The sequence below is a fragment of the Lonchura striata genome, chromosome 34 (assembly GCF_050655825.1).
Source record: "Lonchura striata isolate lonStrDom1 chromosome 34, ASM5065582v1, whole genome shotgun sequence".
Lineage (NCBI taxonomy): Eukaryota > Metazoa > Chordata > Aves > Passeriformes > Estrildidae > Lonchura > Lonchura striata.
The window spans coordinates 565,364-582,245 of record NC_140736.1 but is presented as its reverse complement, the minus strand read 5'-3'; the positions used below and the strand labels follow the sequence as shown (position 1 = coordinate 582,245).

Below are 16,882 nucleotides of genomic sequence, written 5' to 3'. Positions count from 1 at the left end.
GGGGGCGGGGCACAGCTGAGGCTGCTGAAGGCTGCTGTGGAAGAGAAGCTGCATTCCAGGCACCCAGAAGGAGCTTTAGAAATGCAAATTAACACTGCCAGGGCAAAGTGGGGACAATGTACCTGGCTCTTCTTGCCTGGGGCAGGAATTGGCTGATCCCCTCTGCCCCTCACCCCAAGCTCTGCCTGCTTGCACAGATGGAATCTGCACAGCTGAAGGCAGAGCCCATGGTGAGGATCTCTGACACTGCAACAGAAATGGCTGAAGCTGCAAAGGGAAACAGAAAATGGAGAATGTTGTGAAAACTTCACGAAAATAAGGGGGGGATCATCCCTCTGCCCACTCCAACATATGCTGTCACTGTCTGTGCTATACAGGGTGTATCAGAGCAGTGGGGTTTTTGCTATAACAAGTTCAGGGAAATCAGTTGGAATTCAAGAATTTGATGATGGAATAACAAAAATGGGGTCAATTGATGCAGCCCCAGCTTGAGGCAGAGCCCAAAAATGGGGAAAAGTTTAACAGCCAACAGAACAAATTCTACATCACCACGGACCAGCCACTGGGAACCCAAACAAATTTGTTAAAAATGCATGTTATATGGCTCTACGCAGATAGTTACTCTATGCATTATATTATATTGATTAGTTGTGCTGTATTAACATTTCAATAGTATAGTAAATGTAGCTTTGCAGATAAAATGAAGCTTTAGTAGTTAAAAGAGAAACTATGTATGTGGAGGAGGGGTTTAAGGAATGAGATACTCACTCAAGGAACACCTAAATTTTCCGGAGAAGAGGAAGTTATGGTTTTCTTACTATAAGAAGCTAATTGTGTATTGTTTTAAGGGTGATTCCTCTAGATCCCAAGGTATGCTCGTCTTGGTTTAAGTGCCTGAGCATCCGGACCTCTGTAATTGTTTTTTTTTTATTGTCTTGTAAATGTCCTAACTGTAAATTTTTATTACTCTAAATGTATTACAACTTTTTTCACCATTTTACTATTATTAAACTTTTAAAATTTTAAAAACCAAGTGATTGCGTTTTTCACAAATTCCTATCAGGAGGCAGAGAACCCATTTATCATTTCAATGGCATCATTAGATTACAAGCTGTACTCAGAATAAGAACCAACCAGACAGCTCCAGCTCCTGACCTTCTTCCGACCAAGCCACTGAAATGAGGAACACAACATTTCACCAGGGGATGGGATCAGGTTATCTGTTAGTAGAAAAAGGAGGAGTTTGTGGAAAACTAAGTGACTCAAACTGCTGTTGGCAAAGAGATGACAAAGGAAAAGTGCTGAAAAATATAACAAAGGAAATAGGAGAGCAGTTTATGTATTGGTCCAAGCATGGAAAGGATGGAATGAGACACGCTTTTGTGGCTCCCCGGCACACCAAGGGTTAAACGAATGCTGCTTCTCCTCTTCTGTGCTGCAGCAACTCTCATTTTTTTACCATGCTCCACACCTTGGCAGTGCAGCTCATCCAGCAGCTGAGCCAGGGCATGCAGGTGGCAGCCAGGCCTCCTGATCCACAAACGCCTACAAAAGGACAGGGAATGAGGACACTGAGAATAATCCCAAAAACAAAGAGGACCCGGGAAGGACAAAACAGTCAAGGAGAGAATCTGCCTGGAGATCGGGCCGGGCACTTGTAGATAAGGAAGTAACTTGGCAAAGTGTGTCAGTCAGCTGAGGAACACCAGAAGGCACAACAACTTCAGCACTGACCTGGCCTGCAGAGAGAGCAGGGCTCAGCCAGCACAACCAGGAGCAGCAATATTCCTTTTTGCATAATAAAAAACAGGCAGAGCAATATTTTCAGGCTTTCTTTTGCAGAATTTCCTGCCACGGGCAGGTTAAAGCCAGCAAGTCTGTGTTTGCTTAGGATTCAGGGAGTACATTTCACAATCACACTGGTGCAGGACTAATAAAAAGGCTGCAGAAAAGTCGGGACTAAAGTAAAACTAGGCTTCTAATTTCACGCACGAGGACTGCACTTGAGCCCCAAAGAAGGCTGGAACTGATCTCTGAGATGGAGAACAGCAACATGACTTCAACCACAGTCACATGGGCCATCGCTGGGGGCCACAGTGGCTCCTGCAGTCCCTGCCAGCTGCTGTGCCTTTTTTGTACCCATTTCAAACAGATCACAGAATTATACGATCAAAGAATCAAACAGATCACAGAATCATTTGGGTTGAAGACTACCACAAAGATGATCCCGTTCCACCCCATGCCGTGGGCAGGGACACCTTCCCATTACCCGGTTGCTCCAAGCCCTGTCCAGCCTGGCCTGGAACACTTCCAGGGATCCAGGGGCAGTCACAGCTTCTCTGGCAGACCTGTGCCAGAAATTCACCACCCTCACAAGAGACAATTTCTTCCCATTATCCCATCTAATCCTACCCTCTTGCAGTGGGAAGCCATTCCCCCCTGTCCTGGCATTCCAGGCCCTTGGAAATAGTGTTTCTTAATCTTTTTTATTGGTGGGAGAAACCATCAGTTCCAATAAATGTTCCAAATTGACCCAGACAGCTGCTCAAAGTCCCGCTGCATTCCCGAACTTCGAGGAGAAGCACAAAGACTTAACAGAGCCATGAATATCGGCTGTTCTACAAAAGGAGGGTGCACATTAACGAGGACAGGCTCCAGGCGCATCGGGAACTCGGAACCTTCCAAGGAACTCAGCCGGTGGGCAAAGGCAGAGGGAGATGCGGCCGGGAAAATGAGGATAAAAAGGAGGCTGCGGACTACAAGCACGGCAGAGAGCGCACGGCAAATGCCCCACGGCCTCTGCCCCTGCTCGGCAATAAAGTCACTTTGACAGGACTCCTCGCTCTCCTCCGGGCACACGAACCTCCGGCGACGGGAATTTCCCCGCCCGCTCCCGGCCGCGGGGCAGCCCCTCTGTCCTACCCACAGCAGCCGGGCCGAGCCAGCGCTGCTCCGGCAGCGGCTCCTGCCCGGCCCCGGCGGGAAGGAGACCGCGGGCAGCCGCTCCCGCAGCGCCCTCGGCCCGGGGCCGGCACGGGCCGGACACGGCACCGGCGAGCCGCCGGAGCCCCCTGCCGCCCCCTCCGCCCGCAGCCAGCCCCGAGCCCCCGCAGAGCCCAGCGCGGCTCCCACCTGCGCCGGGGCCGCCTCCGAGCTCCGCCGCCGCCGCCGCCTCACCGCGCTCCGGCCGCTGCCGCCGCTGCCGGGCCCGCACAGCCGCTCGGCCAATGGCGGCGCTGGGCGGCCACGGCCGCCCTCAGCCCGCCGCCGGGGCCGCGCCGCGCCCCGCTCCCACCAATCAGCGCGCCGCAACCGCGACTGACGGCACCGGCGGCCAATGGCAGCGAGCTCGGGGCGGGCTCTGCGCACGGCCCCGCCTCGCCCCGCGCTCTCGGCGCCCCCGGGCTGCGTGAGGGGAAAGCCGGAGATGAGGAACAGCCCCGGCACGGGCCCGGGCCCAAGCCGGGATTGAGCTGCCCACTGAAGCGATACGCGGAATAAATAAATTGACTCCACAACTCAATGTAGTTATGAAGTGGGTATGTATGCCAGCGCCCGGTACAAGTGAGATAGCTCTCCAAAATCTTGTGCCCCGTGCTGGAGTTTGTCCCACAAAGGTGTTCCATATGGAATACATTACACAACTTTTCTATGCATATTCAACCCCTGGCCCCGCCTGTCTTCGCCTCTCATGCTAAATAGATCCACGCCCTTCTGGGCATGCGTGTTTTTTTGTGGTGGTCTTTACAGGGGTCGCTGGTGTTCTTCTGAAGCTGAAACCATAGCCTTCTTCTGCATTGAACTTTTGAACGCTTCTCCTCTGCACATGCGCTTTTGGCTTTCTGCTCTGTTATCTGGGTAAGTTTATCATCCTCGACAGGGGAGCCTCCTTGTCTGAATTCTTTGCATTCCTGGTCTTCTTTGGTATTTGTCTTTTTACAAGAAGCTTTAAAGAATTTTTTTTTTTCTTTATGTCTTTTGCGCTATGGCAGAGGTTTCTTAAAATTCAACACATGATTCTGTTATGAGTGAGCACAAGAGGCCATCCGATCCAATTAACAGAATTTATTTAAATTCATTTATTTGAGTATATGAGAGCAAAGCAAAAAGCAGCGCTGCGGCGACAGAGGGGAGTCACCGCTCCACCAAACTGCCGCGCCTGTAATCCCCTAGTTCGCTCTTTTTATCTTCTTCCTTAGTTCACTCGTTTCTTCTGCGCAGTCGCATTCTGTTGCTAGGTGGTCGTTTTCTGCCTCCTGGTGGTCGTGGGATGAAGGCTGGTTGTCTTCCTCACAGGTGTCCTTTGATCTGGGGATTCTCACAGTCTCAAGAATATGTGTTATCTTAGAAATGCGTGTTATCAGTTAAGCAATGCAAAGCCTATTGCCTACTACTGCTGTAAAAGCTTAGGAATGCGTGTTATCAGCAATTCACAGCCTATTGCCTATTACCAATGTAAAAACAAACTTCCTTACATTATATCCTTGAAACAAATTACCATCTGCAGCTGCATTGAACAAAAAGGTCACCCTTCTCTTACAATTCTACAAACATGATACATTCATTTTGATACATTCATTTTTGATACATTAATTTTGTTAGCTCAATTGATCTTTGGAAAATCTCTTATTTCAGTCCCCCCTTTTCTTAAAACATAGTAAATTCTTTTACTAGATTTTACTGTTATGACAGTTTTCTTTCAGCAGGATTCCATGAGTTCTAGAGAGTGAAGTTAGAATGGCCACACGTTGCGACATATTCCAATTCCACAAAATTGTTAACATAGACATTATTAGACTTATAGTAGCTAATATTAATAAAACAATAATGGGGTGACACAGAGCGTTCATGATCCCCGTTGCAGTCGGTGACCATCCAAATAGTGCATCCCACCAGTTATGACTTCCATCTTGTTTTATTCTTTGCAGGACTCTGTTTATTTCAGTTACATCACGATGGACTGTAACTAGAGTTTTCTGCCCATTTTTTGTGAATTTCTTCTAAAATTTTGATTAGATCTTGATGTTTCATTAATTGTTTTACCAGGGTTAAATTCATTCCAATAGGAGTGGGTGGTAATTCATTGTAGGTTGTGTAGTTTGATTTTATTATCTGGTGGGATACGACTGGTGCTGAGTATATAAAGTCACACCCAGTAATCTTGATGAAGTTGCAAATACAGAAATTTGAATGATTTTTACTAGATAAGGGGACTTTGTTTTTATCAATTTCTATAACGTTACACACAGTTCTCAAACACACACAGCCATCGCCTATATATACTATTATAGTTTGTTGGTTGGTGTCTGGGTGAATTTCAAAGTGGCAAATGCTCTGATCAGTGTCAAGGCATACGTCTTGAACACTAATCAGATTACTCTCACAGATGAATCCCTGTTGTTCTCGAGCAATGCAAGGCTCTAGATTAATGGTTTGCCATTTCCCTTGGTTTTTCCAGGCCCATGCCCTGTGTTCTGAGGGGTATAGTGCTGACTTTTCATGACTCAACCCTAGAGCAACAATGGGGTGAATAGTGTGAACCGTGGCATTACGAATAGTGAGCACAAAGGCAGTAGCAGTGCTAGTGGTAGGATCATATGTAAAGTTTATCATGGTCCACCAAGACTGGAGGTCTCTCTCAAAGTCGGTAGCATTGTCCCAGACAACTTTTCGTATTTCAGCTGGAAACACCCCTTCACTCCCTTCCCTTATGATTAAAGCAGCTATTGACTGTATCCATAATTGCGCTTGTATACAGCTAAGGGCTAAAGATATGTTCTCTTGTGCTCCTTCTAATGCATCTACTAGTAAGCTATGGTCTTGATCTTCAAAGTCTCTCCATTTTGGCAGCACTTTTGAGACTTGCCACTGACTATTTCTTAGTGCTAATAGAGATGATTGTAAAGGCTGTTTTAATTTCGTTACATCGCTAGTCGCTATAGCTAATTTATTCATTAATATTTAGGAGTCAATCCCATTCAAAACTCCCATCCCGGTCCCTAATATCCCAGTTAAATCCCTTCGCATTCTGTCTTGGAGGTGTACTTGTTTTTGTAGCCACTTTGTCCATCCTTCGAAGGATGACCTTAGAAAAGGGGAGCAGGCTGGCTGAACTGTCGAGATATTAGCTTGCATTAACAGTTCAACATGTTTAAGGGACCATTCTGGGTTAAATAACAGTTTCTGTTGGCCCATATTCCTTATAATATATGGCCCTATTACATAAACTCTGGGTTCAAGATTGAATGGTATATTTTGGGTTTGTGCTTGTGTGCTGGAGCGGGTTGTAGTAGGTTTGGCTATAGCACTTATTGTAAATTTGAAAGACAGTCCAATAGTGTCACGGGCCCAGAGGCAAACCACATCAACAGTTTGTCTTAATTTGAATTTGTACCAACAGTCTAATTTACTTGGATGATTGCAGATCTTCTGGCACTTATTCACACTGATCTGGGTTACTTTATTGTGGGTAGTCCCATTAATCATCCGACATCTGATTTCAATTATTTCTCTTATGGTCCCTTGAAGTGACCACAACTTCTGTTTTTGCCACTCTTGTTGTGTATATATTTGGTTACTGTGCATGACCAGAGTTGTTAGATTTAAACCTTTTAAATCGGAAGACTTCCCCATGGATCCCGTGTATTGAGTAAAAGCTTGGAACCAAAGCCATTTAGCGTTGTTTTGACTAGGTTTACCTTCTAATTGTTGAAATACAGCTATGATTGTAAACAACATTTCAGCAAGAGTCCCCACCCACCATGATACATTCATTTTGTCCGAGTAAATTTTAGTTTCAGTTCACCATCACCCGGTATTATCTTCCAAGTGTCTTCCGGAGCTTTCTTAACCCGGCTGTGGTGAATCCACGTGTTTTGTTCTTTAATCTTGATTGCAGTGAAGGTAGTAAGGAGTACTTGGTATGGTCCCTCCCACTGTGGTTCCAGGGCTTTCTCTGTAAGAGACTTAATATATACATAGTCCCCAGGTTGTCCATCATGTACCGGTGCATCCAGCCCCGCACCCCGAGTTCCGGCCACATATTTCTCAATTGCTCTAAGTTGTTTATTTAGAGTGATCATATAGGAGGTTAGTGATACGTCCTGGGCAGACGTTCCCTTCTGCACCCCATATGGTCTCCCATAAAGTAATTCAAAGGGACTCAGTTTTTCTTTGGTCCTGGGTTTGGTTTGAATCTGCAGTAGTGCTAATGGGAGGGATTGAGGCCACGGCAAATTAGCCTCCTGTCCCAATCGTGCAATTTGTTGTTTGATCAAATGATTCATTTTCTCTACTTGACCACTGGATTGTGGGTTATATGGGGTGTGAAGTTCCCAGTCTATGCCCAAGTATTGGCTCACCTGTTGTACTAATTTTGCAATAAAATGTGATCCTCTATCTGAGGAGATTGTGGCCGGGACCCTGAATCGTGGTATGATTTCTTGTACCAATACCTTAGTTACCTCCCGAGCTTTAGAAGTCCTAGTGGGGAATGCTACTGGCCATCCTGAAAAGGTATCTGTTAAGACCAATAGAAACTTATACCCCCTTTTTCTTGGCAATTCCGTGAAATCAATCTGCCACTGTTGCCCCGGCCCCTGGCCTTTCCCAGTCTGGCCAAGTTTTGGTTTGGGAATATTCTTGGGGTTTGTCTGGAGGCAAAGGTCACATTGTCGAGTCACTTGAGTGATAGTGGCTCGTAAATGTCTGGCTATGATTCTTTCATTCAAATATTTATACAGAGCATCAATTCCCCAATGTGTTTTCTGGTGCTCTTCCCTTACTAGGGACCATAATAAATAGGAGGGTATGACTAACTTTCCTTCTATGGTGGCCCATCCCTCTGGGTTGTAATCCCCTTTTTGTTCTTGAATCAATTTTGTGTCCAATTTATTGTATTTTGGCTTACCTTCAAGGGAAATTTGCCCATCTGGAATCAGGGCTGCCTCATTTATTATTTCAATTTTTGCTGCTTCTTTTACTTTCCTATCCGCCAGCTCGTTTCCTTCTTCTAATTCTGAGTTTATCCTCTGATGTGCTTTAATGTGTATAATCGCTACTTTCTCTGGCAACTGAACTGCTTCCAGAAGTTGCAGTATTTCAGATGCATGTTTAATGTTTTTCCCTTGAGAGTTCAACAGTCCTCTCTCTTTCCAGATGGCTCCATGAGCATGCACTACTCCAAATGCATACTTTGAGTCCGTATATATATTTATCTGTTTCCCTTTTGCCAATTCTAAGGCCCGAGTTAGAGCGACTATCTCGGCCTTTTGTGCAGAGGTATTCGTTGGCAGGGGTCTAGATTCTATTACTTCTTTGTAGGTAGTTACTGTGTACCCGGCGTGCCGTTTTCCACTGATGACATAACTGCTTCCATCAGTAAACCAGACTTCTGCATTCTCAAGAGGGGTGTCCTTCAGGTCAGGGCAGCTGGAATAGGTGGCCTCGATGGTCTCTAGGCAGTCGTGTTCCACCAGTTCTCCTTGGTTTCCACTGAGGAAGGAGGCTGGATTGACAATGTTAGTCACCACTATCTCTACATCATCTTGCTCTACCATAATAGCTTGGTATTTCAGGAATCGTTGTGGGGAAAGCCAGTGCCCACCTTTCACCTCCAGTACTGCAGACACCATGTGGGACACTAGCACAGTAATTTTCTGGCCCAGGGTGAATTTACGTGCTTCTTGGATGTTCATTATGACCGCTGCCACAGCCCTGAGGCACCCAGGCCACCCTTTAGCGGCTGTGTCTAATTGCTTAGAGAAATAAGCAACTGCTCTCCGGTATGGGCCGAGGTCCTGTGCTAATATTCCCAAGGCAATCCCTTGCTTCTCATGGGAGAACAAAAGGAAGAGCTTACTCATGTCTGGCAATCCCAGAGCTGGAGCTGACATGAGGGCTTTTTTCAGTTGGTTGAAAGCCTACGTAGCTTCCTTTGTCTATTGGATGTCCCTGCTTTCGGTTGCAATTAATTCATATAAGGGCTTCACAAACAGTCCATAATTATAGATCCATAATCTGCACCACCCCGTCATCCCCAGGAAAGTTCGTAATTCCTTTACAGTTTGAGGTTTTGGGGTTTGATATATTGCTTCCTTCCGGCTTTGGCCCAGGCTACGTTGTCCAGCACTGACTTCGTAGCCCAGATAAATTACTTTCTGTTTGACTACTTGGGCCTTTTTCTTTGATACCCGGTACCCTTGGAGCCCCAGAAAGTTCAAGAGGCTTACCGTCCAGGCCACGCATGCTTCCTTCGTTCGTGTGGCTATCAGGATGTCATCTACGTACTGCAGCAGCTTCCCTTCTTCAGGAGGGGCTTTCCAGGTCTCTAATTCCTTTGCAAGTTGCTCTCCAAACAGAGTGGGTGAGTTTTTGTATCCTTGTGGGAGTCTCGTCCATGTAAGTTGGGTCTTTCGCCCACTTTTGGGGCTTTCCCATTCAAATGCAAAAATTTTCTGACTGGCTTCATGGATAGGAAGGCAAAAGAAGGCATCTTTTAAATCTAAAACGGTAAACCAAGTTAATTCGGGTGTTAAGCAAGTTAATAACATGTAGGGATTGGCCACCACAGGATACAGATCTTCATTTACCTTGTTCACAGCTCGTAGATCTTGTACTAACCGGTATGACCCATCAGGTTTGCTAACTGGTAGGATAGGGGTATTAAAATCAGACTGACATTCCTTTAATAATCCTAGACACAAAAAGTTCTCAATTACTGGGCTAATCCCTTCCCTATCCTCCCTCTTCAAGGGATACTGTTTAACTCTGACCGGTTGCTTTCCTTCTTTTAGCCGGATCTGTATAGGGGAAGTGTTTTTCGCTTTCCCTGGTACATCAGAGGCCCACACCTCAGGGAATACCTGATCCATTACCTCTTTATCAATTTCAGTTTCTCTCATGACTTCCTTAGTGGTTAATATTAAACTTAATATTTCTACATATTTTTGATCATTTACCTCCAGGGTCATCTCCCCATTTTTAAATGTAATGGTTGCTTGTAATTGTGCTAGTAAATCTCTGCCCAAAAGTGACTCAGGGAAGTTGGCATATATAGGAATTTGTGGATTCCCCACTGCTTTCCCAGTTTGTATTTGAGTGGCTTGAAGAAAAATGCCTTTTCAGTTTGGCCAGTCGCACCCGTAACTATAGCATAATTATCTCCTATGGGCATCAGTGCTGTATTTAGAACTGAGTATGTTGCCCCAGTGTCAATTAGGAATTTTACTTCCTTCTCCATTTCCCCCAGCTTCAGATTTATAACCAGAGGGCCTGCTGGGGTAGTCTCCTCCGGTCCCCCCTATTTTTCCTGCACATGGGCCACTACTTCCCCCCTTTGATTCCCTTGTCCATTTTGTTTCCATTCTGGACAGTCCCTCTTCCAATGGCCCTGTTTCCGACAGTTTGCACATTGATTTCTGCCCAACCGGGGGGGCCTTGCCTGGATGGCCCCTGCCTGCTTCCATGTTTTCCTCTCTGCTCCTCCTGTACTATTGCTACTAAATTTTTCATCCCTCGCTTATATCCTTCTTCCCTGTTGCTAAAGACCCTCCAAGCTTCTCCCAGTAGAGTTTCTAAATTCTGGGCGTTTTCTTCTCGAATCTTTTGGAGTTTACGCCTAATATCCCCTGTGGACTGCCCCAAAAATAGATTAACTAGTTGTTGTATCCCCACCTCAGATGCAGGGTCTAGTGGTGTATAGCGCCGCATTGCATTTCTCAAACGGTCTAGGAACTCTGTGGGGGATTCCGAGGGTCCCTGTTTAATAGCATATAGAGCTGACCAATTTATGGTTTTAGGCATTGCTCTTTCCACTCCCAATACCACCCAGTCTTGATATTTCTTTAGCTTTTGTCTCTCTTCTGGTTGGTTTAGGTTCCAGCCCGGGTCTTGAAGTGGAAAATGTTCTCTTAGATCTACTTGTTGTTGCCTAAAGTGATCTGCTACCAGATCTCTTGCTGTTTTTAGAACTAACTGCTTTTCTGTTTCAGTGAATGCATCTAATAACAATTGAATATCACCCCAGTCTGGGTTATGTTGCTTCATAATGTATCGTAAACGTTTAGCAGTGTTGACTGGGTCATTTCGGTAATCTCCTGCAACCCTTTCCCATGCTTCCAAATCAAGGGTGGAGAATGGTACCTTAACTACTACCTTTTCTCCCTCTGATGTTACTGTTTCTCGTAAAGGAGCTTGCAATATTTGTCCTCTGGTTCGAGATGCAACTGGGCTGCTTATGGGGGTTGGAGCGTGTGTTCTTTCTGAAGGAAGAGAAGGGGTAGGTGGAACAGGTGGTGTAGGTGGTATAGGTGGTGCAGGTGATGCAGGTGATGCAGGTGATGCAGGTGGTGCTGATGCCTCTCCTAAGTTCTCACCCCTTCCTTCTTGCCTTCCTAAGTGAGGACTAAATAGATTGCTTGGATCTTGTTCTTGTTCTTCTAGTGCTGTGCGATAAACTTTATCTACCCTGGTGCACCTCTGTCCTATACTACAGGCTGAGCAGCACCGTTTAAGTTTCCCCATTTTGCCTCTGTTTTCTTTTTCAAGAGCTAGAACGAGGGGATCAGAGGGGGCTTTGATGCCACAGTCCCTTTGCCAATCAGGGTTATTTCGGAGGGAGAAAAACATATCACAATAAGAAACTTCCTCCCATTTCCCTTCCCTTCGTAAAAATAGCATCAGCTGTAACAAGGTATTATATTCTAATGTACCTGTAGAAGGCCATCTGGCCCCCTCTAGGCGATAGACTGGCCACCAATGGGAGCAATATTTGATTTAACTCTTTTTATTTTCTACACCCCCTTTGCCTGCAATTTCTTTCCAGTGAGCTAAGATGCATCCTAATGGACTGGCCTTGGATACTTCTGTACTTGGTCTTGCTCCCATTATGTCTCCTTAACTTATTTTAATCACGTATGTAACTTGTTGTTTGCCCCTTCCCGCACAAATTACAAATTCTTACGAATTTAATCCAGACCACTGGGAAAAAAAGAAATTTTTTTTTTTTTTTTTTTTTTGGTTAGTTAGAATTCAGCAGCAGATGCTCTCGATCCTGAATGGCAGTATCACCGCATAACAAACTCTTAGGAACCAGTGATGCTTGTAAATGGTGCTTGCAAGTCCTAACTTGTACTAGCTGCGCTAGTAGCTAGCCGTGTTTAAAGCAATTTTATAAACTGCGGCTTGTGCGCACCCACTGCTCTATTGGCCAAACTGGGCATAGAGCACCTTTGTTAGCTCTGAGCTGCGCTCTCACTCACCGGAGTCAGCCCTTGCCCTGCATGCACGCTGCTTCTCAAGCAGATGTGCCCGTCTGTTCTATCAGATAGTGCTGGCTGAGAGCTGCCTCACCCCCGCGCTTTCCAGCAATATTGCAACGCCGCGCCGCATTCAGTTATCTTAGCACTGCCACGCCTCACCCCCGCGCTTTCCAGCAATATTGCAACGCCACGCCGCATTCAGGTATCTTAGAACTGCCACGCCTCACACCGCACTTTCCAGCAATATTGCAACGCTGTGCCGCGTCCAGGTATCTTAGCACTGCCACGTCTCACCCTCTTAAACTCACACAGACACCCACACGTATGCAAGCACGCACATCCGGACGTAACAAACACACCACACTGAAACTGGGATTTCTCCCTTTCCCCAAGCCGCTCTATCGACCACAGGGAAACCTTCCCCCCCACTCCAGCTGCGCAATCAGTTTTTGGGGGGGGTGCAAACCTCTTTCCTTCCCCGAGCTGCGCAATCAGCCTCGGGGGGGAACCTCTCCTCTGCCGATCTGCTTGCAAGCCCCTTTGGCAAACCTGCATGCAAAAACATCTTAATGCGACTTATCAGTGCCTTTCCTTAACAAAAGAAAATAATACATACCGCTTTTGGTCCGCTTATCGACGGGTCGTGGTCTGCCCTCCGTAGTGTGCAGCCGAGGCACAGAGTTCCTCCGGGGAAGTGCCCCGCGGTGCCTGAGGGTGTCTGCCCTCAGCCGGACCCACAGATGAGCAGAGAGGTCCCTTCGTGGTCGCCAAATGAAGCGATATGTGGAATAAATAAATAGACTCCACAACTCAATGTAGTTATGAAGTGGGTATGTATGACAGCGCCCGGCACAAGCGAGATAGCTCTCCAAAATCTTGTGCCCCGAGCTGGAGTTTGTCCCACAATTTTATTCACAAAGGTGTTCCATATGCAATACATTACACAACTTTTCTATGCATATTCAACCCCTGGCCCCGCCTGTCTTCGCCTCTCATGCTAAATAGATCCACGCCCTTCTGGGCATGCGTGGTTTTTTGTGGTGGTCTTTACGGGGTCGCTGGTGGTCTTTTGAGGCTGATACCATAGTCTTCCTCTGCATTGAACTTTTGAACTCTTCTCCCCTGCGCATGCGCTTTTGGTCTTCTGCTATCTTATCTGGATAAGTCCATCATCCTTGACAGAGGGGCCTCCTTATCTGAGTTCTTTGCATTCCTGGTCTTCTCCGGTGTCCTGGGTTGTAAGATAAGCTTGTATTCTATTTGCCATCTGTTGAAGGTTGGGCAGGTTTGTTATCTTTTCCAAGAACAATGGTTTGCTCCGAAGAGGTAATGGTTTGTTAATGGGCCATTGACTGATTCAATGCAGGGCTGGTAACGTAACACCATCCCATTGTGAGATGTTCCACCCAGAGGGGGAAGCCAAGCACTCTTTTATTGGATAAAAGGGGTACCTTTTGGGGGACAGAGCAGCTCTCTCTTTGCGGGATTCCCAGAGAAGCAGCTCTCTCTTTGTGGGATTCCCAGAGAAGCAGCTCTCTCTCTCTTTGCGGGATTTCGTGGAGAAGCAGCTCCTTCGGCGGGACTCCCGAGAGAAGCGGCTGGAGCCTGTAGCTTTCGCTTGCTCCGTCACGGGGATCGTCTACGCCGGCTAGCTTATCCCCTTCAGGTGACTGGAGGGAGCTACGAGTGTGGCTGCCCCCAGCTCCTGTTTCAGAGCGCTGGGTGGCAGTGATTGCCTCGGCGTGGGTGACGAAGGCACGGCAAAGCTATGATGACCCAAAGCAAAGGAATAGGGAGCGGACACCTGTATGAGGTCTGCAGAGCTTTTATTCTCCCAAACTGGGACAGTGACAGATGTCAGTCAACCTGGGGTCTGACAGGGGGTTATAAAGGGTGTGGGCGTGAGGGGGATGAACACAGAACAGCCAATAGGAAGGGATTACATCAGTGTAGGGGGCCAATGAGGAGAATTTAGGGAGGGGAAAGGCTTCCAGGGACCAATACTGACAAGAACAGGGATGATTGACATCGAACATTCTAGAAGAAAATGGGGGTGGTTTCAGGGATTGACAGGGAGAAGGGGCAGTACAACTTGGACTGACAGGGGTATTTTTAGGTACAGAGGGAGATTGACAACCCTGTGGCGGGAAAAAACTTTGTGGCCAGCAAATGGGGAAAAACCTTTCTAGGGAGGAATAGGGGACACATGGAACATACCAACACGACCTATCTAACAACTAATTTCTAACTTAATTACCAAAAACCTTATAAATCCTTGTGAAACTGTCACACCACCACAGGAGCGCGGTGAGGCGGCGGCGGCGGAGCTCAGAGGCAGCCCCGGCACAGAGGAAGACCGGCCCAACTGCCACCAGATCTTCAGAGAAAACTATACCCTTCTAAAGATCACCACTTCAGCTGCAATTCATCAGCCACTGCAAGAGTAGCAGCTATCATTTCAACCGGACTGCTACCAACACCCCGAATCCTCAGGTTGTGGACTTTATCACTAGTTTTGTTTGTACTCATTGCATTTGCCTTTTTTTTTTTTTTTAATTTTTATCTAGTTTTCTCCTAGTAAAGAATTGTTACTCCCATTCCCATATCTTTGCCTGAGAACCTTTTAATTTAAAAATCCTAGTAATTCGGAGGGAGGGGGTTTACCTTCTCCATTGCACAGGAGGCTTTTTGCCCTCCTTCACAGACTCCTGTCTTGTCAAACCAAGACAGGTTTGGTATTTGTCTTTTTGCAAGAAGCTTTAAAGAATTTTTTTTTTCCTATGTCTTTTGCACCATGGCAGAGGTTTCTTAAAATTCAACACATGATTCTACAAACATGATACATTCATTTTTGATACATTCATTTTTGATACATTCATTTTGTTAGCTCAAGTGATCTCTGGAAGATCTCTTATTTCAGTATCACAGGATGAAGTAATATCTGTATAATACTAGACTACCTCTTGCAGCAAATTAAGCCAAAAGCAGTTCTTTGCCCAGTATTATTTATATTTTGAAATCTTATCAATGTGTGAATTTTTTTATCTGGATGTTGATGTTTGTCTCAATGGCTTGTAGGGAGAAGTTCTGTCCCCCAAACACCTTTTTTAGAGGGATTGCTAGCTAATAAGTACAAGAGGAGTGACCTTTAGGGTCACCCACTCTCTTGTGAAGTACAAGAGAAAAGTATTGCCACTTTGCTGCATTCCAGACCCAGACTAAGTTAAAATGCAATGTTCAACTCATTGAAGGATAGGTTATTCCACTCAGTCCTATGCTTTTTTTCCTAATGGCTGTCATTACTTTTCCTACTTTGGGGAAGCTGTGATATGGATATAAGCAGCAGTAGTGCAACATGAAGGAGCAGCAATTCCTGCCCAGCCATTGGTGTCTCTGCTGCCTGGGCGTGCAAGGGGGAGGCCCACTGGCACTGCAAACCACTCCAGTGGTTTAAATCTTGGATCACAGTGGTTTAAACCTTGGGTCAGGTAATAAGACCCCCCTTTTTAGTTGAGCTGATTCAATTCTCATGTATGAATGAATGAATGAATGAATGAATGAATGAATGAATGAACAAATGAATGAATACTGTTTTCCTTCCCTGGTTATCACTTCGTTCAATTTTTACATCCCAAACAATCTCCAGCTCTCAAGGATTCATGCCCTTAGCCACTGCTAATTTGTCATAGGAGGGTTGTTTACAGCCCTGGCTCTTTGTGCCCGTCTTTCAAAGTTGCTGCTGTCATCCCATCATTCACGCTGCATTTTTATTTCTCACAAATTAGTTTATTCTACAAAGAACTTGTTCCTACTGCTGATAAGAATATACATTATATGCATTTCACTTTGTAAATGAATTGCTGCCTTCCAACAGCATTGCATCAAATGTAAGAAAGCAATAATTATATTCCTCTAAGTGAAATAATCCTAGAAGTGTGTTCTTCTTCTCCTAAGTGCCCACTTCATTATGCAGCCAGATTTCTTTTGTTCTTTTGTTTTGAGCAGCAAAAACATAGTTTAAAGAAAGAATGAGTTGAAGGTTGCCAGATAGTACAATAACAAAAACAGTCCCTTTCCTTGTTTCCTTCCTTTCCTGAAGGCAGCATTTGCAGACGCCAGAAGGGGACTGTTAACAGTATCTGTTCTTCCTACAGGTCTAACAAGCAAATCATCCCCCCCTTCCTTTCATAGTCACGTTATTATGGTGACTACGAATTCCAGCAGAGAATTAAGAACCAAATAATTGCATGCAGCCAGGGAGGCAGCAGTGTGACTTTGTAAGTAGTTAGACTAAAGAACTGAGCTGGTTTGCTGTTGATCTCCACCCCTCAGCAGTCCAGAGGCTGTACCATAGAAGTAGGAGTAGGATAGACTGACAGTACCCTGAAGTATCCTAGATGCTAATGGCTCCAGTGAAAGCAAATTGAATTGCTAACCAATTAAACTGCCAGAATCTATCTTTTAACCTTTTACATGATTCCTCTGTCAATGCTTAGTGTCTTTTTAATTACTCTGTAACTATTTGGTGGAAATTTTAAATTCCCTGTAACAGCCCAGGGGCTTGCACTAGGCTTCCTGGAACAGAGTTAATTTACTTCAATTTACTTCACAGTAGCTGCAAT

The 16,882-nt window shown here is 45.7% G+C and overlaps 2 protein-coding genes and 1 pseudogene across 2 annotated transcripts; all 3 read right to left on the bottom strand.

Annotated features, from left to right (window-relative positions):
* Positions 1-4,593: 4,593 nt before the first annotated feature.
* LOC146764388 (uncharacterized) lies at positions 4,594-6,753 on the bottom strand (annotated as a pseudogene).
* LOC146764387 (uncharacterized) lies at positions 6,665-8,966 on the bottom strand. Its single transcript, XM_085564893.1, has one exon. It carries the CDS (start codon positions 8,892-8,894, stop codon positions 6,771-6,773), a length of 2,124 nt encoding a protein of 707 aa, XP_085421019.1. The 5' UTR covers positions 8,895-8,966; the 3' UTR covers positions 6,665-6,770.
* A 1,241-nt stretch (positions 8,967-10,207) lies between these two features.
* LOC146764386 (uncharacterized) lies at positions 10,208-13,390 on the bottom strand. Its single transcript, XM_085564855.1, has 3 exons — positions 13,312-13,390; positions 12,877-12,978; positions 10,208-11,747 (listed from the first exon to the last, which is right to left on the bottom strand). The coding sequence occupies exons 1-3, from the start codon at positions 13,388-13,390 to the stop codon at positions 10,324-10,326; spliced, it is 1,605 nt and encodes a 534-aa protein (XP_085420981.1). The 3' UTR covers positions 10,208-10,323.
* Positions 13,391-16,882: the final 3,492 nt, after the last annotated feature.

Coding starts and splice junctions, on each gene's coding strand:
- LOC146764387 (XM_085564893.1), bottom strand. CDS start 8,894: ATGTCAGCTCCAGCTCTGGGATTGCCAGACATGAGTAAGCTCTTCCTT.
- LOC146764386 (XM_085564855.1), bottom strand. CDS start 13,390: ATGCGCAGGGGAGAAGAGTTCAAAAGTTCAATGCAGAGGAAGACTATG. Junction 12,979..13,311: donor AAAAGACCACCAGCGACCCC/GTAAAGACCACC, acceptor GGCTGAGGGCAG/ACACCCTCAGGCACCGCGGG. Junction 11,748..12,876: donor CGATAAGCGGACCAAAAGCG/GTATGTATTATT, acceptor ATTGGTGGCCAG/TCTATCGCCTAGAGGGGGCC.